The sequence below is a fragment of the Dromaius novaehollandiae genome, chromosome 9 (assembly GCF_036370855.1).
Source record: "Dromaius novaehollandiae isolate bDroNov1 chromosome 9, bDroNov1.hap1, whole genome shotgun sequence".
Lineage (NCBI taxonomy): Eukaryota > Metazoa > Chordata > Aves > Casuariiformes > Dromaiidae > Dromaius > Dromaius novaehollandiae.
Window position 1 is genome coordinate 22,447,278 of NC_088106.1, and position 27,198 is coordinate 22,474,475.

Here is a 27,198-nt window from a genome sequence, read left to right on the forward strand (position 1 = left end):
CATGAATAATACGAGTGCCTGCGAAAATATTCATTTCTTCCTTTGATTTATTTGTCAATGCCTGTTCTGGGGGAAGCCTGTCATAAAGGTGCTTTGGAGGCTGAAGCTTTCAGTCACGGACGTAGCTGCGAAGCCGCACAGGAAGGGAGGCAGGCCCGGGCACCGAGGGCTGTTGCGGGAGGCGGTGGGACCGTGTGCGGCTGTGCTCCGTGCAGGGCTCGCGCCCGCTGCTCGCCGTTGCCATGGAGAGCAGATCCTGCCGTGCACGCCGGCGGGTCCTGCGCGGCTCCTCGCTTCCTGGGCAATCTGCTGTCACTGCAGTCATCACAATAACTGGGGCTTTTTTTCCCCTTAATATACTCTTCTCAGTACCGCGTATCACCTTCAGCTGCCTAGGTGCATTCTTGACATTAGCAGCATGGTGTGCTACTGCTCGTTTAAACACAGGGACGAAAACCAGACGCACTCCGCTCGAAAAAATTGCTTGGTACTACTGTATATCCTCCAAGGTTACTTGGGATACATGCACCACTGTTTCACCTTTTCTCTTTAAAGTGATGTAGGATGAATGTCTTCCAAATGAAAAGACAGGAGACTGGAAAAAAGGGGGGAAAAACAAGTAAGAAGATCAAAGACATAAATAGAACAAAATATGCACAAGAGATCTCATCTGAGATCAAAGATGTGAGCATAATTACCATGAATAAGACGTACAGAGCTCACCCAGAACAGAGTGTTTTGTGCGCCGGGAGAGTTCAGCAGAAAACAAGCCATTCTGTGGGAAACGGAGCGCCCGCAAAGTGAGGAAAGGACGTTTACGCTGCAGCGGAGGGGGCACAGCGGAGAGTCCACCGCCGCTGCGCTCCTGCTTGTTCCCGGCTGACCCAATGCAGGGTGGCAGCCATCAAAGTAGCTCAAAGAGAATGTCAGAGCCTTTTATGTGAAAAAAATCTGATCCGGAGGGGACCCAAACCCAGTTCTTTAATCTTGGGAGATGTGCAGTTTTCAGGTAGACCTTTTCAAGTGTAAATATAGTGATCAGGTACAGGTGCAGTTAAAGCAATTGCTTCTGTTAAAATAATTTAATGCATAGAGGAATTGTACAGAATATGAGGAATTTTTCACTGACTCTATTCAGTCAGGGACTGTGAACGTATTTGTGATTTTTATGGTTGTTATGTACACGTGCCCAGAGGCCCTAACAGAACATCCTTATAAATTGAATAAATAATAAGTTGTCTAGGAAAGAATATAAGGAAAGTTACAGTCACTGAGCTGAAATTGCAAGATGCTGATTCTTTCCGGGAAAGCTTTCATGAGCTACATTCTGGTTATACATACCAGAATATTGTTTGATTTTTAGTGGGATTACTCCAGGTTTATACCTCTTTTCCTGAGAACGTGGTCTGGACACTGATCAAACGTTGCTGTGCTTCCAGATAAGATGTGCCTTCTCCATGAATACCTCAAGCAGGAGGAGGTGGAATCCCAGGAAGTTTTAAGTGATGATTATTTTTATACCTCATTCCATTGGCATGAACCAAAGCCTCAGATACGAAGTTTAAAATCCAGTCACAGGTCCACAGGTCAGGCTTAGTTCTGCTTGGAAGAGGGGAAAAAAGGAAAGCATATATATTGAGCCTGCTGTCAAGTCTTATTTTCACAGAAACATTACTGGAATGATATTTAACATGTCTATATATACATATATATATATAAAAACAGTAGCTTACTCCATTTTTGTATAGAAACACCTGTTGCGGGGACACATGCAGTCTGGAAATGAGTATTTCTGCTCGTTTCATTCTTCTGATGTCTTTGTTTTCTAGAAAGGCCCATCCCTGCTGGTGGGTTCGGCTGACCTTGGACTTTGGGTCAGACACTGAATATATAAGCACTGCCTGTATCCACTCTCATATTGATCTGTGAGCTGCACAACCTGCAGTGGCAATTCCACTTTACACGACAATAGCCTGTCTTCATTACAAAATCCCCTTTGCCAGTCATGGTGTAATACTATGCCTAGAAATGCCTTCAGAGAGTAATTTCTGCATAAATTTCTGCATTTACTGCTTCCATGACAAAGGTGTTGACTGACTCTGCTGCTGCTGCATACAAGCATTTGGCAGGTGCTGTAGGATTTTTTATAGAATAAAAATAAATTTAAAAATTTATAATTTTCTGCAGGCACAAAATTAGTTTTCTTAGACAAGAAGTTGCACAGCTGCTTCTACTGTTCTTTTCAGCACAGTAGACCCAATTCTATTTTTCATCATGTCCCTGCAATCTTTTTGAGATAGAGGTGTAAGATTCAGTTGAAAGAAGACTGTCCTTTTGCGGGAGATACTACTTCACAGAAAGTGCACTGTCAAGTCTTTAGGCAAAGATGACTTATGTGATCATCATAAAATCATCAGGTCCTGTCAGATCAAAGATGGAGGAATGTTTATTCCATGATGTCCACTTTTCTTTCTGTTCTCTTGTGAGCTTTTGTCTGGACTTCAGTGCTATCAGGACTCAGCAAACTCAGTAAGATGAATAAAAGCTTTTTTTTAGCCGGAAGGCCTTGAAAGTGTTCATACATGCTTTTGAAATAACAAGTATTTGGAGCACCTTAGTCTCTTGGTTTTGATGTCAGATGATGTAACAATATAAAATTGTGTCCCATTGTATTCTGTAAATGGGATCTGTTCTACAAAATGGGCTCCACAGGAATGGTGGTCACAAATTTTATACGTGTCTAACATATTTAGCTATTTTCATTAGATAATGCTATGGGCTCCAGTTCAACAAAGTACTTAAATGCCAAAGGCAGGCACACGAATAATCCAAGGAAGAGAGGTGCTTTTATAGCAAATACTTACGCTTAAGTGCCTGGCTGAATAAGAGCCATGCCCGCGATTTTCATTAAGCCAGTACTGGGAAGAGCATGTAGTTTGCACAACAGAGAAAAGGGGATTGATTGCATGAAAGTCTCTACCTTTTGCACAGTCTTTGAAATTTTGGTGCTTAGCCATAGGCAAGTGGTGAAAGGCGCATACCTGGCTTTGAAAACACAATTCACCATTGCTTAGCAGTGAAATAAATGGGATATTGTGCAAACATCGCCTTCTAGAGTTATCTCATTTTGCTTCTGAGAGTGAACTATTGAACCTAATTTCTGGACTGACAGCAACTGAAAAAATGCCATCCTCCCCATCACCTGATCCAGTTGCAGACATTCAGTCCATTTAAATAAGTTAGTATTACCTGAGAGTTGCTGTAGTACATGACAATTGTGAACAGCCGCCAGGGCATCACAGGACAGTGGAAAGTCAGAAAGGCAAAAGAAAACCATAGCTATATTCTCTCAATATGTCTCCTTTTTTCCTGACTGACTGTTTAAGCCAGTTTAACTTAGTTTTAAGATCATTCAGCACTACTAAGGCCTCAGACAAAGGGCTGGGTCACCAAAGCATGCGCTGGGTGCTGTGGCCTGTCTGGAGGGCCCCGAGCAAAAGGCAGCAGAACGAGAGATGCTGCACGCGGTAGGGTCTAGGACTCGCTCGCTTTCTTTCAGAAACACTTCTCTGTGCCCACCTGGTCCAAGTAGTTTATGCATCCATATCATTTAAATAAGGTAATCTAATTTATGAAGCTGAGCTTTGATGCAACAGAAGATAGGGTCAAGTCTTTGGTTTCATGGGAGGCAGCAACACAGTACCACCCTTCTGAATTGGCAACCCAAACTACTTTTCTGCCTTTTGAAATATTTGGGCCTTCTCCCCAAGGCTAAGGCCTTCCTTGTGATTCCAGCAATGAAAAGTTGCACAGGTAGTGCAAGCTTTAGTGTAAGTGGGAATCAGGCCCAGTGTGTGTGTGTATTGGGGTCTATTTGAATTACATTCAGCACTGCTCACAGTTTCTGAGGAGCTGCAGAACGTGTTAAAAATAAAATACTGCTTACAAAAAGGGGCTTATGTTTTCAGCTCCTCTGAAAAAGAAATCAGGAGAAAAATGTATCTGTGCTTATTCAAAGGCTGCCCAAGGACGGCTTTCATTCTTTGTGACCCACTTACATAAAATGCTTGCAGAGGAACTCCTCAGATATTTAAAAAACAACAACCCTGATCAGTCCTTCTAATCTTCACTCTGAGGACAGATCCAGGCTTGGAGCCGTTGATGCACGTCTTGCATCCCCAGTTACACTTACCAAAATTAAACAAAGCAAGAGATGAGCAGCACTAGAAATGAGAAATTAACTCCATGCCAATGTTAAACAGTATAGTTCAAGTTCGTTTTGTTTTTAAGAAATAGAACAAGGAGTTACAATTTCAGCTGGCAGAAAATTTCTTTTTCTGGGCAGAATGTGAGTGCTTGGGGCATTTTTTCTGGTATTCCCAGACATCCCAGAGTCCAGCTGGAAGCGGGGCTCTCACTGGCTTTTGATGCCTGTGCCCTGGTCATATCCACTATGCATGTATGGCAAACGTGGAGCATGCTAGGCTCAGATGGAAACCCGATGACCCCTGGAGCCTTTTCTTGTGGTAAGTGAACAGCACTGACAGGTCCCCATCTGTGGGAGACCTACATTTTGAGTCCGTACTGGTGATCTCAAATCTGTTCTTAAAGTTTACATCAGAGCGGATTCCTCTACCTAACTGACTCAGACCAGATACTGTTGATAAATGAAACTTAGGAGAGACTTTACATTGTACCTAACCACCAAGGCAGGAGGGATCTTTCCAGGGAAGATAAAGAAATTAACAGTGTTGTCAACCCCAAGGATAAGAAACGTGGTTTTAAAAAATATAATATATGCTTTCTAGTTTCCATTTTGGCTCCTAAAGCCTTTTTCATAGGCATAAGATCTAGGTGAAAAACCTGTAAAAATAAACATAAAAAGATATCAGGCACTGAGAGTCTTGCTCCAGGAGCAAGTTTTAAGAAATTATAATTAAAAAAGAGATCTGGCAACACTGTGTTAACTATGCATCTTTTGTAATTAGAGAATAATCAAAAAGGTGATTGCTCCTGACCTTGTAGCCCATCTGGAGATGAGTGACACAGCTGCAGTAAGCATAGATAACTACTCTGAAGCAGAATGATTCCTTTTCCTTTTCTTTCACCTCAGTGCACCAGTGTCTCTGGCTTTCCCTGAGTCAGCCAAACATCTCTCTGTTATTCTAGCTCTATACAAATGTTAGCTCTAATTTGAAATCCTCTGGGTTCATTATTAAAATACTTGGTATGGAATCCACTTTTGTCGTTGCCTTATAGTTAACAAATTTGTTTTGATCTAGTTTCCTGTTTAGTAAAAGTACTAAATTGATATCCTCTGTGCTTTCGTAATACTACTAAGGTGGAGGAACTGGACATACGGGTTCTTACATTTTAAAACGTTTTTCTTAGAGGATCTTCTCAGTGCTTTAGGATCTGTGCACATATTTTCCCCTCAGATGCGGTAATGATTTCTCTGATCAATAAAAAAGTAACTACAGCCAAGTCAGTGGCTGATCGTCTTACAGGTGGTAAAGGAGACTCAACTGTTGCTAAGTGCTAACTTGGCTTTGTTTGCTACAGTGAGGTGAGGGACAAAGGTGGTGGATACTGTTCTCCCTCTCCTTGACTAAATGCCTTTTGCCTGCTACCCGCTGCTGTCCATTGACCAAGAGCACCTCAGGGAACTTATGAGCCCAAGGCAGGTATTTTTCACTCCAATTTTGCCTAAACTATTCCGCACAAGTCACAGCCAAGCTTTGGCTTTCCAGCGTACAGAAAGCTTAGCTCATTGCCTTTACACCAACTCTGCTACAATACTGCAAGTCAGAGATGATAATTCATTTTGTGAGACATGATCAGAAGAACCTTTATGGAGGTGTGATAGATGCAGCTGTAGCCACCACTTTAAGCACTTTCCCATAACCTGAAACATGTATCTCCTGATCTTCTTTCTTTGATGGCTTTTTTTTAGGTATTATTGAGTTGTAACTGTGGTATGTAATGAAATTCCGTAGAGAGCATGGGGATAAAAAGGTTAATATGCCTGCAGCCATAGTTTCAGGAGTTAATTGGACACTAGCTCCTCAACTAAGAGCATTCCCCCAAAAGAATGGTGGAGTTCTTCTAGGCTGCAAACAATGGAGATGCGTGGGTTGGTGCCATCTGCAGCCTACAGCTTGTGGAACAAAAAGATGTTTGAAGAAGGGGGAAATTCTCAGAGATATGGTAGAATGGAATGATCTGAAAGCAATCAATCATTACGGTGACATAAATCACAACACACAACAGCCCACAGCCAAAAGATGTCAAATACCGCCCGCAGCGCGTCAGTCTCTCTGGCATCATCACTTTTGTGTGTTCTGCCCCTGCTCTTTTGTGGGCCATCAATTTTGTTGGGCGATGAAACTCAAGAATGCCGCCATTCCTCCCTCCGCGCTAATGCAAGCTTTATGATTGCGCACCCTAACGTGCACTTAAGGCACATTCATCCTTTGACCCGAACTAACAATCGATTGTGCGCTGGGTGCCAAATCCGCCAGATGTTGCTTGATCTCATAATTACGTTAGTGCTATTGCTCCAGCGCAAGAGCATCAAAACAATACCAGCCAGTCTGGGGCACAAAGAGAGTCTGCAACTCTCATGTGGTCATCTGGTCCACGCCTGACATTTTTGCCTAAAGCGCTCAGATGTTAAACTTAATTTCCCTTCCTTGATTATAAGCAAAATGATCTGTGCACAATATTAAAAAAACATTTATCAGCTGGAAAACAGTAAAAGGCATGGCATAAACTCATATAAATGTTAATGAAAGGCAGACAAAATTAAGCAATAGTATTGCGTTCCTCAGGCTTTTGCACACTTCTACTTAAAAGAGGATCCAGCAGGGGAGATCAGAATAGGGTTCCAGGATAAGCACAAAAAGCACAGTTTTGAAATTTACTTATATCCTTTTTGCAGTTGAAAACACTGGTCTAGCAGTTCTCTTAAATGGAGCAAGCATAATTCTCCTTTGACTTATTGCAGTATTGATCTGGTATAAATCCCTTGGTTTCAATAGAAAGGCTCCATCTTTCTGCTGGTGCATATGAAAAGAAACATGAGCTACCCACTGTGTAAATCCTACCAAGAAACTGTTCAAAGTAGTAAAGCTATGACTGTGGGCTTTACTCATCTGAGTTAGAAAAATGCCATATAGATGGTCTGTAGACATTCTGAGTGACAAGGCTCCAAATCCTAGTGCAAAAATGTCTGTATGCAAATGACTCAAGCTACATCATTCTTCATCTTGTCAAACTGAGTTGTAATTTACTAAGCTGAAGCTGAAATATAACAAGGACGTTTTCATCCCATTTTTTCAGCCTTCGCACACCCAAAATTGTCAATGGGCCTAGTTCTACTCTCTCATTCACCAGCCTTCCAGTGCACAAAGCTCTGTTACCTGTGGTTGACTGGGGAACCCCCCATTTACTGGTGCTATGCGTGGGAGCAGAATGAAACGTGGGAGCAGAAGTTCAGGGCGCACAAGGACATTGGACAGCCCACAGTTAAATTTTTGCTTTTTATAAAATGTAGGCAAGTTCTCATCAGCAGCAACTGTGAAATTACAGCATATTCCTTCCCTCTTGATTGCAAAATACAACACGTACCTCAAACTAGATACAGGGAAAATTGTAGCACAGGACAATAACTATCAGCTAAAATGAGTATCTAAACCATACATCTCAGCTTCAGCATGCCCTTGTAATATTCTCAATTTTACAATGTTTTCATTTTAAATAAGGATGTAGAGTCCTACCAGATATAAGAGAGACTTTATTTCTCTACAGTTCTGAAAGATCGTGGCCCATGTAGAGCAGTGGGCAAGTGTTATATCCTAAAGTTTGTTGTCTTTATGCTTGGCATCTGATCTTTAATAAATGTTATTTTACACAATACAATTAGACTCCAGAATGTAAAACTTTGAGCATAATCGTGAACCTTTTAGCAGAGACAGGTATTTTCAGGGTGCACTGAAGTCTAGACTCAGATCTAAGTAATGGCACAAATCTGAAGTAATTTTCTTGAAAACAGTACAATTACCTCAGCACAAAACCCCATAAAAGTGGGATGAGAATCAGACCTTTATTTCTTTTCCAGTCAGCTCTAGAGATATAGTATTTTCCGTTTAGTCATCTGAAAAGAACTCTAAAGGGATAAAAAGAAATGACAGAGCTAAATTTTATTATTTAACATATGGGAAACTTGTCATTATTTTTCCATAAGCACATGCAGAAGAAAGAGCATGCTGAAGTAAAATGGAAAAAATTTGTCTCAGGTGTTGTCTCATGAAATCCAAGCAAGTGAAATTAAAGATTAAATCTGGTCCATTTATTTTTAAGCTATATCGTTTAAGTATCAGATTTTTCTGTCTGCAGTTTTTCTCTACTCTTATTTTTGAGTTTAAAAAAAAATATTTTGTAAATATAAAACTGAATAAGGATCTGAAAAGCCTTATTTTGTTGCCTCAGTACCAAAGCAAGACCCTCACACTAGCTCTTGAGTTCTTCTGAAAGTCTTGGGCCTCTGTGCATGGAAAAGCTGCAAACTAGAGTCCCTGTATACACCAAATCTGTCACACTGATGGTTTTAGCCAAGCAGAAGGCAGTCATTTGCCCATGGACAATCCAAGGCTTGCTTACTGTCAGTGAAGCCTTTTTATTCAAAGGACAGTCTTCTGGACTACTTGGCCACACTGAGATGTTCTCAATTTTCTGTTAGCTTACTCTGCCTCTGGGTCACCTCTGTTTCTTGCAAGAGGGAGTGGAAGTATTAACATTATCCTGGGAATCAGAATTCCCATCATGTCTCCCAGTATCCCAAAGCAGCCTTTTCCATCATCTGGGAAGAGGTGTGAAGGTCAGGACTGTTGCATTCACCAGGCTGCTAGATTTCACCATTTATTTCATTTGATTCATTTTAAATCCCAGTTGAGAAGAAAGAGAGAAGGCTACTTGGGCCATAGGATAATTTCCAAACTCTTATGGGAAAAAGAATTAAATAGAGATGCAAGGCCTTGTTCTGGTTAACATGGGTTAACAGGGAAAATGTATCAAGCAGGGTGAAGGTGAGGATAGAGAGGAGATAGATCCAGGCCAACCTGATGCCTTGCTGACAACAAGGTGTCCTGGAAGTCCTCAGTGTATTGAGGTGTCTTTCAGGGCTTTCCAAGTATTTACTTGGACTTTCTGAAGCCAGTAAAGTTTAGAAGTTTGTGGAAGGCTTAGTACAGATAAGGCATGTATCAGTCATGCTAAATTTTTTTCCTAGTCCAAAACTGAAAACCTCTTTGTGGGAAGAAGTTAACTGGAACTGCTGAAGTTTCTTTTCATGGATTATTTAAGCAGTACAAGATGATGTTAATTCTGAGTTTCTTCCATGTTATTCAGGAAAGTATGTCTGATTATGTAAATTAAAAGTTGCTGCTTAAAAATATTTTGCTTGAGAGATTGCAAAGGCAACACAGCAAATGAATTAAGATCAGAGAGTCTTGCTCAAGTGAGAAGATTGCATAAGTAACCACATGTGTTTTTGGAAAATACATATTGTTTACAATGTATTCTTACAAGATTCTTAAGTATTTCACTTTGATGTCCCTTTAATATAAAATATTACATTTATTCAGCTTTGTCAACGGCTGGGCTTCGAGCCGATTTGCAGCTACATGCAGAATTAAACTACTACGTTGTCCCACTGCAATTTTGGATTTAATTTGGTTACTTTCCGTCTTTTTAAGCAAAATGAGAGTTTTCAAATCGAAAGGCATTGACTGCCTACCTAATTAACAATGTATCCATCTGCTGGCTGACTTGTTATTCAAAACATGCAGATCTAAGTAGGTTGATTTATTTATGAAGACCTTATGACACTGAGAGATATGCATTCAAAAACATGTAAAAATAAACGTGCCTACAGATGGGTAGATACACATAGATCTTCATGGGGTCCTAAATAACAGATAGGAAGGTTTTGGGAAATGGGCTTTACAGGGAAGCTCCTTCCCAGGGAGCTTCCCTTTTAGGTTGCTTCCAAGTGTTTAACACTGAGAGTCCAAATAACAAAGCAGCCAGCCAACATGTTGTGAGATAACTCTAATCTGAATATCCTATAGTGCCTTTTAAGGTGCAATGATTATTTCTGAAAGCTCCACATGAGTCACAGACTCTTAAGGAGAGGCTACATTTTAAACAATATTTTATTTAGAGAACAGTTTAAAATGAATTTTAATTCCAGGAGAAAATCATTATCACTCACAAACATCATACAGCAGAGCTGGGCTAGATGCTTTCTTTTTATATTTAATTTCATTGATGTATTGGTAAATCTCCACCAAATTAACTTAAGTTTCTTACTAACTATGCTCAGCCTATGGAAATATTGAGTTCTAATGGATTCATTCTCAGTGGTATAAATATAGTTGCAGTCCTCAGGTAAAGTGAAGTTTTTTCATCAGTTTATGGGCTGTAGGAAATTCCCTGTGTAATGAAACCATCATGGTATTTCTGCATGGGGTGTGAAGGTGCCAGTGTTAAATCTCACATCATTACTGGTGCAATTCCATTGGCGTGAGCTGACTTCTTAACCTAATACAAATGGAATAAAACCTATGTTTTGTACATAACACTCTTAGCAAAGCTGAATTTGTAGGTGGTCTGCACAGGCCACCTGAGAGGCATGAGGAAGGTAGAGAATGATGTGATTGGGAACAACTTTGGAAGAGCTTTACAGCCTCTGTTTCTGTTTACAACACGGTTTCTATGGGTCCTCCCTGGGTTTTCTCCCATCCATGTACCTGGTAGCAGGTTTATTCAGGTTCTGTACATGTTTGCACGTGTGGTTGTGTTCATACGTAAAACAAATCATTTTATCCAGAGCAGACACAAATTATTCCATTATAAACAACCAGATAACACTGGTAACCTCTTAAATTAAAACTGTGTCTTGTATCAAATGATAAAGTCACTTTCAGCAGAAATGTATTCTGCTTAATATTACATGCATTGACAGTTGTGTTCTGCTTCACAAAAAATATTTCTCTAATCCCAAGGTCAGTTTAAACTGGATCCCTAGTATATACATTTTTAAATTCCCTGTGAATCTCTTGTTGTTTCCATGTCAAGACAAGCATGTGGGTTTCTTAGTGCCAACAAAATATATAAACACGGTTTATATGTAGATTTAGCCAAGGAAGGATATTAGGCTGAGCTGGCTTTGGATAGGAAGCCTTTCTGGCATTTTTTGGAAAACTCTAGAGATGTCTGAATAATCCTTACGCTAACAGATGTCACCACTGGGAGTCTGTTTTACTTTTACAACTCTTTATTTGAGCATCTTACTGGCATTTCTGGATATTTTGGAATGGTGGGTGAAACGTAAACAGATCTGCATTGTCTTATCCTTTGATCTGTTCCAAAGATATATTTTGATGAAAGTTTCAGATAATAATTAAGGAAAAAAAATATGAATTTTACTATGCATGCCGCATTTGTCAAGAAGCATTCTTTTCTGCTTCTACTCTTTCTGCATAGAAAACCTCACGGACTAGCAAGAACAGGCCAATAAAATTACCCGCAACCCTTTGCCTATATTTCCAACACACTGCAAATGGCTGTTTTCCATTTTCCTGGTGTTGTGCAGACCCTTGAAATGAGGGCCAAGGGATCTCAGCAGCTCATGGCATACAGTCACACTCCTCCTTAGAATTAGCCCACTGTTCAAGTAGGTTAAGCAAGTTTTTCACTGCTAATTTTAGTCTATGTTAGAAACAGTGTGATAAAGTGGCTAAAGTTTAGTAATGGTGATGGGCAAAGGAGATATCTGAGGAGAAGGGTAGCATTTTTTTTTCCAGTAAAAGCTGTAGTATTTGTACATTTCTCTCTGAAAGTAGTATTTTTGCTGTTTTCCTCAGGTTACTGCAGGAAGAAGCATTTGCCAAAAATATTGTTGGAAGTATCAGCTGCATATGTATTAGCAAAGTCTGACGATAGACTGTCTCAGTAAAGCAATACCAATGAGCTATTTCTAATGGAAATCTAGCCTTAAGGTAGACTCCACCAAGATGTGTTCCTGCTCTTTATTGCCATTACAGACCTGTACACAAGATACCCTTAGGTTTTTGAGCTGGCTTCCATTAAAAGATTGAGACAGTTACCGTTGAAGGAAAGATCAGAGGGGAATTGGACTTGACAAAAAGTAGTTACAACCACAGAGGAATTGTTTGTTGATGCTATCCATGTATGAAATACAAGGAACTGATTTGTATCTCATGAATCAGAAAAATTCTTCAAATGCAGCTTATCCCCATGGAATGCTGTCAAGGTCAGCAGGACACAGGTACAGACTTGGGCACGTCTTTCGCTCTAATGCTACAGCAATGGCTAGGATCCCTGATAGCGGTTTGGGACCTGGTTGTGCTAGATGCTATACGAGTGTCTCGGTATATGACAAGACCTGGCAGATGTGTATAAATAAATAAAGAACAAGGAAATAACAAGTGGCAGTGTGGCCCAGCACAACAAACATTACCTTATTCTCTGAACTTTTCCAAGATCTGTGACAGTACTGAGGAAAATAATGGCTGCCATTCGTTTGACAAAAAAGCAATTTTTTTCCAGGGTCCTTCTTGCGGATTTTCATTTTTCTATCCATTATCTTGCTTCCTACAAAGTTAACTCAGAATTTGCAATATTCTTCTTCCACAAAATCAATACAAATATTGAGCTACAGTACAGGCACATACATATACTCAGTTTCCGCAGCTAGTGCTTCCCCTAAAATAACACAAACCTTCTCTTAGATAATAATCAACCATTCTTTAGTATCTACAGGTTCCCTGTAACAAGGATGGAGAAATACAGATAATGCTTCAGATTCTGAGGTAAGCTCAGAATTATTACTTTAAGGTTGGCCATCCTATAGACCACAGGTATAAGGTCCCATAGTGCCTTACAAGTGTTACTGAATGAAACTACATCTCCATATTCTCTGCAAGAACAGAGCAATAGGCACTCGATGTCTATGGATCTCTCTGACTTGGTATTTTTTCAGCACCTGTGTTTTAAAGGTGGGCATCTGGGACAATCACCTACAGCCAGCTTCAAAACTTTTGCTCTGATGGCTCTTGAAGGTCTCTTGGGCAGTCTGCACAGAGCTCAGATTATAGCCCCTCTCTCAGACCTAAATTCCCAATCTTAATCATTCTCTTATCCTGTGAATATGTCAGTCACTCTTGCATATGTGGAAAAACCACACAGATGCTTTCCACTTTTTAGGAGAACACAAAGCAAGGTTTTGTATTTCATTCTAAAGGAAGATAAAGAATCTTCCTCTGCCCTACCATGAAAAAATAGCGCACACAAAAAAGAAGAGGGGGGTTGATATTATTTCTTACTTTAGACACAGAAACAATTCTCTTCTATATGATTCCAAATACTTTGTCCATAATAATGAGTGGACTATCTCAGATAGAATGGTTTAATCTGAGTTAATTAGGATTTACACCCATATTAGAAGTGCCAGAAATCTTCAGTGCTCTGTAGGGAACCTGTCTCTGGTACAGTTTGATTCGTACTATCCTTGCATAAATAATCTCTGGAAAGATCGCTGTCTCTGAACACACAGAATAAACATGACTGAGAGTGCTGACACTCTAGTTTTTAGATTATTTTACCAAAAAGCCAAATTAGTGCAGTGTGTACTGAAATTGTTTTTGTCTGTAGACATCTATATAGAAAATGTGATGGTTTAATAATAGTAATACTTTATCTATTTTTTTTAGTAATTCCTGCAGTAAATAATGTCAGAAAACCTAAAATCCCAGTATGAAAACAAATCAGGAAAACAGTTTTTCATTGATACCAATTTTAGATTAATTTTAGATTTATTCTAAACGTACATGAAGGGCCGAATTCTGCCTGCCTGCTAAAGCTAAGTAGCTGAGTGCTATTTATACAGTAAAATTCTACTTTACCTGAGCACAGGCCAGAATCTAGTTCAGAAACCTTAAACCGTGACCTTATGCTTGAAAGAGGAAACTAAGCTTGTCTGACTAAATCTTGTACCCCACTGCGAAAAGATGGGTGTGTGCTTTTAAAGAAATCTGGATGTAGTTTGCAATTCTGTGCGCTTAGATTTTAGCTTTACCCTTCAAATTTAACTAAGGCTCCTCTGAAATTGCTACAAACAGATTCCCTACAATTTTTGGCGTGGGCTATTTCACTTACATTTGTTTCTTTATTAATTGAGCACGCTCTCTTGCAAATGCTCCAAGGAGTACTTACGAGGAGCCTGTCTGTGCAGCCTCCCCTCTGGCTGGTAGCCCTTCCTGTTGCTGATGCCAGCAGCACTCCTCCCATGAATTACTGCTTGCCAGCGTGAGCAAGGCCATCAAGCGCGAGTCCTACGTCTTCATCCCAGTAACTTTTCTTTTCTGGAAGCTGACGCTACTCCCAGATGATCATGAATGAGTAAGACGCACAGCTGCTAAGGAATGGCAGTACAAAGCCAATGATATTCAAAAGCATTTTGTAATAATTAAGGTATCTGTTAACCTCCACAGCTTTAAATAACCTTTAAATGAAATGTAAGCACATGCATTCCTTGCTGGGTTGCCAAGCATCTGTGCTAGCACTGCAAACAACCTGCAGGGTTATACAGTTATTTGCACTGCCTTATTGGTCACACTTTTACATCAAAAAAATGCAGATTGCCGCTTGCCTGTTGGTCTTAACAAGGCTGATAGCCACAGTGAACCAAGCTTACAGATATGTAGCAGAGATGGGCACTTGTAGTTACTATATGCGGTCTGCTTAGTACGTGAAAAGCTGTAATACTTGGTTTGACATTCTAGTGTAATTTTTTGCTTTGCTAGGTCTGTATTGCTTTTCACGTGTTGCCTTTTGCCAGTAACCTTTAGTGTTTGTTTATATTAGGAAGGAAAAAACGGCATCAGAAACACTCCTGTCTTTGTAATTATTTTTGGTGATAGGATTTCCTTTCTGGGACATCATCAGGGTGTATTATAAATTTTAGACTAACCATGAAATCTGTGCTGCAAGGAGCAGTGTAATAGAAGCTACTGCTTCAGTTGTCATTAAAATCTTGTTATAATTCACTTATGCTTATCTAATTTTCCACAGCAGTCTTGGTTAGAAAAAGCAAAAAATCTCTGTCTGTCTGTCTGTCTGTATATTGTCAAGTCATTACATATGCCTGGCCAGAATAAATACGCTGCCACAGTTCCTGTAATCAGTATAAAGGCAGTAATAAATACAAAACTATTGTGATTATGATCATGATGAAGAAGAAGTGTAAATAATCTGCAGTGCCTAAAGCTCACTTTTTTGCAGAGTGGATTTTCAAATGAGCTGTTAGTCTGATCCTTTTCTTATTGAGGTCAGCAGCAAAAGTCCTATTAACCCCAACTGAAACAAAATCATTCTGCTAGCCTGATGTTTGTAGAAATGCATATTACCTTTCCGTAGATTTTCTCCCGGTATCGCTTTTTGTATTACAGACTGGAGCTTCGGCTAAACGCAAGTGTGACCTGAGAAATGAAATCTTACTCGTATCAAATAACCAACAGCTACTCCCAAAGTACTAAAAAAAAATTTCATCAAGTAATTTATCAGCAAATATTTAATACTCACAGGTCCATTAAGAATCAGTAAATCCAAGGAGGGAAAAGCTAGGCACATCTGAACACTTGTACTGGGACGTAAACTACAGTCATTCTCTGGTGCCTACCCTGATAAAGGTGCACCTTTGGCTTGCAATTCCTTTTGACAATGAGACTATGTGCGTTAAACGTCCTAGCGTTATTTTACATTCTTTTCCAAATAGCTGAGTATAGTATAAGGTGTGTAGGAGTGGAGTAAGTGGGCTAGCATTTTTGTGGGAAAGTGCTTTTCAGAGGAGCCGGGTGAATTTTTTTCTGCAGACTGTAGAATTGCATACTAAAGGAAGATCCTGTGCTTCCTCCCCCCGCCCAGCTTCTTCTTTTTCCTCCTCTTTTTTTTCCCATCTAAATGTAGTGCTGGTCCTCAGGAGGCCCGTGAACACACAGAGCCTCCTACCGAGGTTGTCATTTGACTGACAGCAAAAAGCTTCTGGGGAGATGGACGGGCATGAGTAGGTGGACATAGAAAAATGTGGAATGAAAAGATTAAGTAAAAATAGAACAGAATGTTAATACAAAATCACAGCCCTTTCTCAGTCTCTAATGTATTTAAGTTATGAATATTGGGATTGTAAGAAGGGTAAAATGTAAAGCAGCTACATATATGTATATGTGTGTAAGTGAGAGATGCTTTTAATGTTGATTCAAAATGCATATTTGGAAATGATATTAACTACAGAAATACACTGAAGACAAACCACATATGCAAATGCCCAACTATCTGTATACCACTGCTGTTTTAAAATACAAGAAAAATTGTAAATGAATATGAAATATAATTGTTCAGTTGATACACTTCTAGGTGATTTACAGTTTCTTAAAAACTCTGTGTATGTGTGCTCATGTGCATGTTTGTCTATGTCATTTGAGTCCTGTAAATAGTTCTCTAAATAATTCAGCTGTGGTTGACCTCTATGAAGTAGACAGGATCGAACATTTAACACATTGTCATAATTATTACAGCGTGTGCTGCAAGTGAAAATTGTTTCACTGAGAATCTGAGACAAATACAAGATCTGAGACAAATACAAGAAACCCTGGCTGTGCTTTTTCGAGCTGCATTAAATTGACCGTTTAAATGCTGTAAACTTGATTATGGTGCAAACATGATTAGTTCCCATCAAAGCTGAATCACTTCTGATAGTGAGTTACAATAATATAACCAGGCAGGTTGGCAACAGAGCAGACTGTTCAGTTAATAGGCAGTTAAGAAAAATGTAATAGATCCAACCGCTGTAAGAAAATTTTAATGAATAAATTCTGATGTCAGGTACTTTGTTGTAACGTGAGTTACTTCGGCAAAGCTGAGAATTTAGTCCAAGTATCCATGACATCTGTTAAAACCAAGCTGAGCTTTTACAATCCCTTGGAATGACACCAAAGTAAAGAAATCATGATTATTTTGGCAAGGCTTTTTTAAAAAAACTTTTCTTACAGCCAAAAGGTAGTGGATTTGGTAGTATGGGGAACATTTTAGTGTATTACATTTACAGTCCCTTTTTACATTGTCTGTGTTTATTTTATATGAAAAAAATAACAAATAAAATCATATTAATGGAAATATTTTAAAGGTTTAAAAGTATTTCAGAATTTTTATGGCAAACTGATCTTTCTGGCGTTACTACAAAAATTATTGCAATTAAAAAAAGAAGATTTTTGATGCTCTGCTGTTCTCATAGAAAAGTTTACCCTGACTTATAGCAGATCTAACAAATGAATCAAAGATCTGAAAACAAAAACACTCAGACTGCTTTAATTGAGTACTGCCTATATTTTGGGGTAAATAATAAAAAAGGAACTAATCCTTTTCTTCCTCCTCATTAGGCCAAGAATTCTTGTAGATAATTAAGCTCAGGAAGTACAAGTTTTAACAGTTGCATTGACTTTGCTGCACTATTTTCAAACTCCCATTATCCGAACAGCCACTTAAAAGATTTATTTTCTACGGAAAGAAAAAAATACACCGGATAGATAGATACCACTGCTCAGTTGTCTTTAAGGTTCTGCTAGTGGGTGTTCCAAAATGAATGTTCAAGGCAAAGGAAAACAATCTGAGCTTCTGACTATAGAAACCTCATTGTAAAGACTGTGTTAATAAACATTTTTTAAGCCATTTAAAAAACCCTAACTGTATGCTACCTAGATCTTAGACTAAAATTTAAGCACATAGAAGATACTCTGTCTTTCTCTGCAAAAAATAATATTATGAATGTGTTTCCAAATACTTTTTTACAGATATTTGAATTTGGGAAAGGTTAGAGCAATTTAAGGAGAAAGCAGCCGATTCTCGATAGGCATGTTTCCTTTTGCACAAAATTGCTAGTCAAACTTCAAGATCTCTTCAAAATATTTTTCTAAATAATCTGGCATCTGGCAACAGGAGTTCTGTGCATAAACAAAAGTTAATATAGCAATAATTCGTTTTACATCATGCAGGGAAAAAAAACCTTAAGAAGTCTGGATTTGATTTCTTAAAGCCAGGATATTTGGAATGAAGACATTAAAGATCTGGTCTTGCACCTTTATTCTAGAAAATGTCCTGCTGGGGGCATCAGACATTGAGCTGACCTGGCACTGGATGCACCTCCAGTATTCCTGTGGCACCCAAAGGATGTTTTGGGGAGCAAAGGATGAGGGTCCCTGGCCCCCATGAAGGTGGTGGGAGTGTTTCATCACAGGCTGTTTATCTTTGCTTCAGCCTTTTAGGCTTGGCTGTTTCAGGCTGAATCCTGCTCGGCTGTAGTGCTGTGCTGTGCACATTGCCCGCGGTACTCCCATTGAAAATCGGAGCTGCAGAAGCACTGATAGCTGCCACGGTCTGTGACCCCAGGGGCCCCCAACAGAGCCAGCTCTTCTCCCCACATGCCCCAAACTCTTCCTCACTCCAGCAGGATTTTGTCCCCAGCCTGCAACCCCTACACACAGAAAACGAGCGAAAGGCAGAGATACCTCCCCTTCAGCCAAATGTGAAGGGTTTTTAATTGCTACTTTGCTAATCTTAAAGAAACGAAGCCAGCTCCACCAAATACTTCAAAGGAAAAAAAAAGGATACTTTTAGTACCTGAGAGCAGAAGGCTCTTAATTAATTAGTGTTTGTAAAGCTTTTCAGAAAAAAGCAAAGCAGTATGCTTGCTGTTGTCATTATTATTGATACTCATAGTGAAAAAAATTGATCTCACAATCAGTGAGTAATTACAGTTTTATATGGTCAAGAAATAGCTGCATTTTGCAAACTGTCTTGTTGGAATTAAGTTATGCTAAAGCTTTTCTTCTGTTTTGTTTTAAAAGGCAGCCACTGAAAAACAGGCCTCCAGACAGTTTTATAAATATATACTGTTTAAAGAACATTGTTTACCACACTGACACTGCCTAATAAACCAAGGACTTACGGACTTTTCAAAACTATGGCTTTATTGTAAATATGCATTTAGAGGTATTTTTAAAGTCTTATGGTCTAGGCATACAAAGCAAAGCAGGGGTGCAGCTAGCTTTATCTTGTTAAAATTAATATGCATTGCATTGTTTTAAAGACATCAACGAATACTGTTTTTATTTGATACAGAGCTGCTTTGAATCATGCATATACATGTAAGTATTTGGGGTGTGTGTGTGTATATATATATCTGGTGTACACGAGAGTGTGTGTGCCTTTATGGGTCTCCTTAGCCACTACTGTAACTTAAAATGTTCACAGAGAATGTATAAAAATGTGAATTTTGTCCTATAGACCGTAACATCTTCAAAGGAGCTGTTATGTCTGTCCTTCCAGCGAGTATTTACGGACTCTTGGCTTCGCAGATTATTCGTCTGCTGCGGGGCTTTTTTCCTTAACTCGCTGCCTGTAACTGAGAGGGATGTGCTGGTTTGAGGCAGCTGTGATGGGAAGGGGGTTGTTTTAATATTTGCTGCACATGTTTTGGAGGGGGGAAAAATTATTAGTCCTATTCTGTTGCTTTTTCTTAAGCCCCTGCCACCATGCTGCGGTCCTTGTGCATAAAAATATTAACGATTTGTGTTTGTGGCACGCAGCGGGCCTCATCCTCCCCGTTCCCCACCTTGAAAACTTCCAGTTTGGGCCAACCTCGGCTTTAACATTTTTCTGTCTTTAATTGCAAGGAAAAGGGCGGGAGGGGAAATAAAATCGCGGGGGGGGGGGGGGAACAGCGCTTCGGTCTCCGCCGCCAGCCTCTCCACCCGCGGAGCCCACACGTCGCACCGGCGGCGACACTTTCCCGAGTGGCGCTGCCTCCGGGCGGCGATGAAAAATGAAGGAAATAAAACGGGGGGGGAGAGTGGGGGGGGGGTGGAACGGGGAGCCGCCGCCAGGTGACGCTGTTGTTTAACGGTCGCGGCGCGCGGGGCAAAGCGGGAGGGGCGGGGCGGGGAGGGGCGGGGCCACGGGACGCTCCGGCGGAGCGTCCCGTGGCCCCGCCCCTCCCCGCCCCGCCCAGTGCTCGGCGCTGGCGGTGCCGGGCGCGGGGCAGAGCCGCGGCCGCGCTCCCCGCCTTCCCGCGGCGTCCCAGCCCGGCGGCCCGGGGCGGGGCTTGGGGGCGGCGCCGGCGGCGCTGATTGGCGGGCGGCGCTGACGGGCAGGCGGCGCCCCGCCCCCTTGGCAATGTCTACGTCCCGCCGCACTCCCCATGTAGGCAGTTATTCCACTGGGATAGAGGCGGCCGGAGCGGCAGCGGCGGCATGGCCGGGGTCTCGTACTGCGCCCTCGTCCCGCTCCTCTTCGGGGTCTGCGGGGCCGTCACCGGCTCCCGGGTGTATCCCGCCAACGAAGGTGAGCGGCCGCGCGGGGCGCCGGCGCCGAAGTTTGGCGCCTCCGCGGCGGCTGCCGGGCGCCTCGGCGCGGGGATCCGCTCGGCCCGGCCGGTGCCGCGGGGGGGGCGGGCGCGGCGCAGGTGCCGCGGGGGGTTCGCTGGAGAATGGCAGCGCTCGCGGGACACCCCGTATCTGTCCCCGTGAGCACGCACACACATACACACACGTATGTTTGAAAGTAAGAGCGCTCCTGCGCTGTCTCCCCCGGGCGCCGAGTGCGGGGTGCCCGCGGAGCCCCGGGGCGGGCGGCGGTGCCGGGCGGGCGCGGGCAGGTGAGCGGCGCTCAGCGCTCCTGTCTCTGCCTCTCCGCAGTTACCTTGCTGGACTCCCGCTCGGTGCAGGGCGAGCTGGGCTGGATCGCGAGCCCGCTGGAAGGAGGGGTAAGTCTCAGCGCGGTCCGACCGGGGGGAGAGGGGGGCGGGTAGCTGCCGGCGGTGCCGAGGTCGGGTTCCCCCCGGCTCACGGCGTGGAGCCCCCTGTGCGCGGACCGCCCTGGCACGGCTCTGCCGGGGAAGAGCTGGGAGCCAGCGGGGCAGAAAAGAGGTCTCGCAAGTAGGAGGGTGGTTGAGGCACGGGCTTAAGTGCCTGTTCAAAGCTGAAATACCGGCAAGAAACACGATCTGGCGACCGGGCTGGCATTTGTGACTGTAATTACTGTATCCCGGGACCGCCTGGACAGGGCGATGTTCAGGACGGTGGCTCGCCTGTTCCTGGGTGAAGGAGCAGGGATGAGTGTACGAGCTAGACCCGCCTGGTGCGAAGGGACAGCTCTTAATCGGGATGTAAGTCAAATGCTTCGGTCTCTGAACGACACCCAGCGCTCGACGGCGAATCGTTGCAATTTCTTTTTGCGTCCTCTCTTGTAAGGGAAGATTGCGAGAGAAGGCTGCCTGGACTCGCTGCTTGGCTGTGATGTTAAGGGACTCGCACGTCCTCGGTTGGGGCTCAGAGCAACTCTGCTTAGTCAGCTGCAGGCAAGGCATCTCTGCTAGTTGAGCTTTATGTTAGATAGGCGGCTTGCTGCTGCCTTGTCCGTGTCCCATCCTGCACGGCACCGAGCACCTCTGCGAAACTCGGGAGGATGCTGAGAACTGGCAGAGGCAATACTTCGTCGGATCAGGCTCTTTGAGATTTTTAATAAACAGTTAGAAAAGCTTTTTCTTTGTATAAAATGAACAGTCTAAGAAAAAATGCCAGCAATGCGCACTAAACTTAAAAATCTCTCAAATCCTTTTAATATTAAAATAATAAAGCAGCTTAGCATGTTTAAGTAAAAGTAACTAAATCAAATTGATTGAAAGATTAAAAGTGGCTGAACGATCAGGATCTGTGTGCAATAGAGTGCTGGATTCTCCAGGAAACCTGTGAATGCCCCCCTGGTAATCAGAAGATGCAGAGCTAGGGAAACAGCAGCGAGTGGAAGGAATGCGCTGGCTGGCGATGCATTATGCATAAGCTCTGCATAACCATAACACGGGAGAATGGGGGATTGTTTTGCTCCCCCGTTGTTGTTCTGCCTGAACTTGACTACAGTCCTGGCTTGTGCTGTGCCTGAGCACTGTGCTGTCCCTGAAACTTCTTCCCCCTCCCCCCCCCCCCCTTTTTTTTTATTCTTAAAAGAAAAAAAGAGTGGGGAAGTGATTGGCAGGCCTCTGGCAGTGCAGACAGTGTGCATTCACTGCCGATTGCAGGCAATTGCCCTCGTCCTTTGACGGTGTGGAAAGGTACAGCTCTATCTCAGTGAAAGTCAGGCTTCCTTGTTAATCCTCTACCCTGGAAAGGTCAGTAATTCAAACAGGCTCTCCCATATGTTTCTCCATGGGATACCTCCACTATGTATTAAAATATGACCTAAAATACAGGTTTAATAGGTCAGTAGTAGAGCTGATGACCAGAGGAGAGGTGTATGCTATTAATACTTGTTGGATTCCCCTTTGCCTTATTTCTTCTCTGGAAGCTCCTTGCAAGTTTGAGAAGGAAAGGCATACTCCTATTGTGGACGTGACTAGTTTCACTAAACCTACATACGTGTGTTCTATTTTTAAGCCAGTAGTGAAAAATTTAAGAGTACATGGTCTGTCTCTGAGATAGACTGCTTGGAAAGCATTTATTTTAACTTCATATGCTGCAGATTTATTTCAAGCAGCAGAGAAGAATTTTTACTTTTTGCCCTTCCTATGAAGGCTCTGTCCTTCAGTGCCAGTATGTTTTTCATTTTAACTATATGCACCTTAGTTTGTATTACAAAAGATAACTCTATAGATCTATACCAGACAGTTCTTGAGTTGCGAGGGTTGTGTGAATAAGAAGTGCTGGAGATAAACATAGTCATTTAGCAGTAATCAAATATATAGTAGCCCTGGAGGAATTAATGAATTGCATTATAAATGTAATTAATGATTTACTCTTGCATTTCACAGTTGAAAAGCAGGTTTTGTGCCCAGAATGCTTTACTCGGCATCATTAAGCCGTGGGAAGAGTTGAATTAAAAAAGTTAATTTCAGCTTGAAAGCAAAAAGTTACAGCTTTGACCACGTACTTAGAGCTACGGATAATTTGCAGTGACTGGAAATTTGGAGGTGTAGTTATTTTCAGCTCTGGCAGTGAGACTCACTTAGGTTTGTTTTGTGTGTGTGGGTTTATGCAATAAGAAACCCAGATCTACATATTTACATGCTTCGCAGGAGTACGTTAAGAACCTGCTCCAAAACTTGCTGAATTTAGTTGTAGCTTGTCTGTTGGCTTCAGTGGTCTCTTGATTGGATCTCACAGCAGCATCCTCCGTTCTCCATTGTGTAAACATAGTAAAGGAAATCCCATCGACAAGTATTGTTTCCCTCTGCTTCTTCCTTTCTCTTACGCCACACAATATAGGTAGCGCAGGCAGTCTGAAGATAAGCAGAATGGAAAGTGATGGATCAAAAAGATGACATTTAACACTAAACTAGCTTTGTGGCAGCTGTAAATTTAACTGTGTTGCTAACACCAAATTACACTCTACATTGGTAGATGACTTTTTCTAAGACTTTCATTTTCTGTGAAAAGGAGGGATGTGCTGAGTATTTTCTTTTTCCTCCTTCCTCTCACCCCTTCTTAATTTGCAGTTATCTCTAGGTAGTAACTAAAATATTATTCTTTCTGCTCCTAGTGACTCATGGTGCTAACTACTATCGTTCTATAAACAGATTGAGCTAAACTGGAATCTCTTTACTTAAAGATCACTTGCATAAGAGCAATCCTTGTGGAAAGAATGCAGGATGTTATACGTGAAGCTCCTTCATGTCAAAAGCGCTTCTGTGTATCAGAGCCACAGCTTCAGTGGCTCTGATAGTGAAAAGTGCTTCTAGGAAGTCTCTTTAAAGTTGCAATTACTTTCCAAGGATAACTTTTGTATGCTTCATTGTATAGGCTGCAATCCCAGATGGTATGTAGCTGTTATCTAGTATACATTACCCCACCCCAGAAGATTTCTTATTCAGCAGTACTGAGGTTTTTTTTTTTGTTTGTTTGTTTGTTTGCTGAGAAGAGATCTTTTCCTAATAACCCCCATGCTGCCCCCTCCCCACCCGGGTCCAGGAAAGCACTATGGTAAATCTTTCTGTCTTACATGATTATGATAATCTCTTGTTAACACTTTTTTTCAAAGCTGCTGCATAACTTTTCCTTCCTTCTATAAATTTATCACACTGCTGAACCGCTCATTTAGGATTGGGTCTCTTTCCGTACCTTCCTTGAATTGTGTGAATTTTTGTTGCCTCGTAATTCTGTTGCTTGTAAGTTTTGTAGTTTTCCTTTGCTTTAGAAGATGCCTGAAACTGAGCGATGTAAGAGTCTTAAAGCATGCTGCTACCTTCTAACCTCTTGGGGCTTATTTAGAATATAAATTTAACTGCCTGTTTCTTGAGAATTCCTCTAAGATGACATATATAATATTCCTTTTCTTCCCACCCTTCCCAATAAGAAACTCCAAATAGGAGAGTTCTTGGCAGTATTACTGATAGATGGGTGGCGTTTCTCCTTACCTGTCCTTCCACCTCTAAGGGCCACTGACGTCAAGGACCCAGTTCTTATTAAACAGCTGTTTCTGTTCAGCTCCAAAGTGAAGACTGTTCCCTGGCTCTTTTTAGGCTATTGCTAGCCCAGGAAAATAGTTGGAAGCTTAGAGAATTAACAAGTGGTGGCATGATGGTCAAAAACGTTTGGTAGAGATGCAGGAAGTCTAGCTGCTGTTCTGTCTCTGCTCTGCACTTCTTGTGTGACTAGGTCATGGGCCTTGCTGTTTTATGTCAACAGGTATGAAGCTGGATTCATGCATTACCTGTCTTGCCTGCTGCAGATTATAGTATCAGAGCTGTCCTATGAGTCTGAAGTGCCACAGTGCAGCCCTAGTCTAGGTAGAGTCCTTTAGCCTGAATTGTAATGCAAATAAATGCAGTAAGTTGATGGAGTATTAGTTCAGCGGGCCTCTAAAATGCATGTTTTCTTCCAGAGGTGTTTTACCTGCATGGGAACTCTTCTCCTGAACAGACCTTCTTTTAAGGTCCAAATTGCTGGAATTTTGGCTATGGCCTGATCTGTTCTTCTACTTATTTTTCTGTAGTAGTGGAGGGGAGAAAATGCAAACTGAATGTTAGCTGTGGAAGGGCAGATTAAATCTGCTGTGAAGCTCTGATGTTCCTGTTAATACTGATGTATTTTTCTTCCCCTTTCCCTTTTCACAGTGGGAGGAAGTAAGCATTATGGATGAGAAAAATACTCCGATCCGCACCTATCAAGTTTGCAATGTGATGGAGCCCAGCCAAAATAATTGGTTACGAACTGATTGGATTCCCCGTGAGGGGGCTCAGAGGGTATATATTGAAATTAAGTTCACACTAAGAGACTGCAACAGCCTGCCAGGTGTCATGGGAACTTGCAAAGAGACATTCAACCTTTATTACTATGAATCAAACAACGATAAGGAGCGTTTTATTCGAGAGAGCCAGTTTGCCAAGATCGACACCATTGCTGCTGATGAGAGCTTCACCCAGGTGGACATTGGTGACCGGATCATGAAGCTGAACACAGAAATACGGGATGTGGGGCCACTCAGCAAGAAAGGATTTTACTTGGCTTTTCAGGACGTTGGCGCCTGCATTGCTTTGGTGTCTGTTCGTGTCTTCTATAAGAAGTGCCCGTTGACAGTTCGTAACCTGGCACAGTTTCCAGACACCATTACTGGGGCTGATACATCCTCTCTGGTGGAGGTTCGTGGCTCCTGTGTCAACAACTCGGAAGAGAAGGACGTGCCAAAAATGTACTGTGGGGCAGATGGCGAATGGCTGGTGCCCATTGGCAACTGTCTGTGCAATGCCGGCTATGAAGAACGTAATGGTGAATGCCAAGGTAGGACCAGCCATATTGTGCTTTTCATCTGGGTTTAGTTGAATGCATAATTGAATTAGAGATCAGAGTAAGTGGAGTAAAGCCAGTAATTAGCAGCCCCTGTGGGATGTAGCGGGACAGCGGGATTTAACGAAGAAGTCCAAGAGCTCCGGTTTGCAAGACCAAGATTTATATAATCTGAAATAAATGATACTACCGTAATAGGTAGAAGGCAAAACACATTTTCCAGCAGGCGTCTTCATTTCAATTGGCTCATTATAGCCACCAAAATGTGAATGGCTGACTGCAAAACAATGCAGTTGGGCTACCAACATTTAAAGAGATAAAAATCTTTTAAAGTTTTATCTGAAGCCAGATCTGTTAAGCACAGAAAATTCTAGCTAAGTCTCCTTTTTGGGCTGTGTACTGGGGTAAGAACAGGTTGGAAAAGGAAGTGGAGTTTTAGCTGGTTTACTTTTCCCCTTTGGAAAGGGGAAATCTTTGGTGTTTTACTTGTTACAAATTTTTAGCACTAAATAACCCTTTGATATTTGACACTGCTGCCTTTGTTAAATATTTTCATTTCTCAGAGGATCTCTATTGTCAGCTTAATAATAGAGGTGCTAGGATACTCTTAGAAATGCTAAAAGTCTTTTCCTCCCCCACCCACCCAATCCTGTGTGCTGCAGAACTAGGGATTAAAGTTTATATAAAAGACAGATTATCTTTTTAAAAAGAAAAAAAAAACCCCTATGTTCTCTTCACCTCCCCTTTCTGGAAAAAGATGTAGTAAAAGATTAGGAAAGGAGAGAAGAGAGACTAAAAATATCTTGAGCCACAGCTTCTAAACTCTTGCTTATTTAAGCATTAACTAAGGCTAAACTTGAATGGCTTCTTGCACAGTTTAGTTTGGTGGGATTCATCTTGTAGGATGCTGAATCGAATGTGCTTGACTCTTCAGTGGTTTTGGACCCATATTTTTGGAAAAAGTGATTCTGATCCAGATGAGTTTGCTTTACTATGTTGGTGTATTTTTCACTAGCTCGTTTTCTCATCTTGAGGCTGAGAACATGATAGTAAAGCAAATAACCAACTGCTTTTGTGCTAGACCCCTAAGAAAACAGCGTCTTTTTGAATGTCCTGCTCAGTTTCTTTTTAATGATAATTTACAGTCAATATGAAGTTCATTATTATGCATTGGAATTAAGCTTTGACAGAGAAGAGGCTCTAAGCACAAACCTCAGCCTTCATTTTTAGTGTTTTTGCTAGATGGAAAAAGCCTGAGTGCATCTTATCAGCAACAAAATTACAATAG

At 41.7% G+C, this 27,198-nt stretch overlaps 1 protein-coding gene across 2 annotated transcripts in view; it reads left to right on the forward strand.

Annotated features, from left to right (window-relative positions):
- Positions 1-20,303: 20,303 nt before the first annotated feature.
- EPHA4 (EPH receptor A4) overlaps positions 20,304-27,198 on the forward strand; it is a 107,127-nt gene continuing 100,232 nt past the window's right edge. Inside the window, exons 1-3 of one of the 2 annotated variants that reach the window (XM_064516930.1) lie at positions 20,304-20,478; positions 20,832-20,899; positions 25,241-25,904. In XM_064516930.1, coding sequence (XP_064373000.1) covers positions 20,388-20,478; positions 20,832-20,899; positions 25,241-25,904 — 823 coding nt within the window. In that variant the 5' untranslated portion in view covers positions 20,304-20,387. The remainder of the gene's footprint in view (positions 20,479-20,831; positions 20,900-25,240; positions 25,905-27,198) is intronic. The other variant, XM_064516931.1, reaches the window with a different exon arrangement.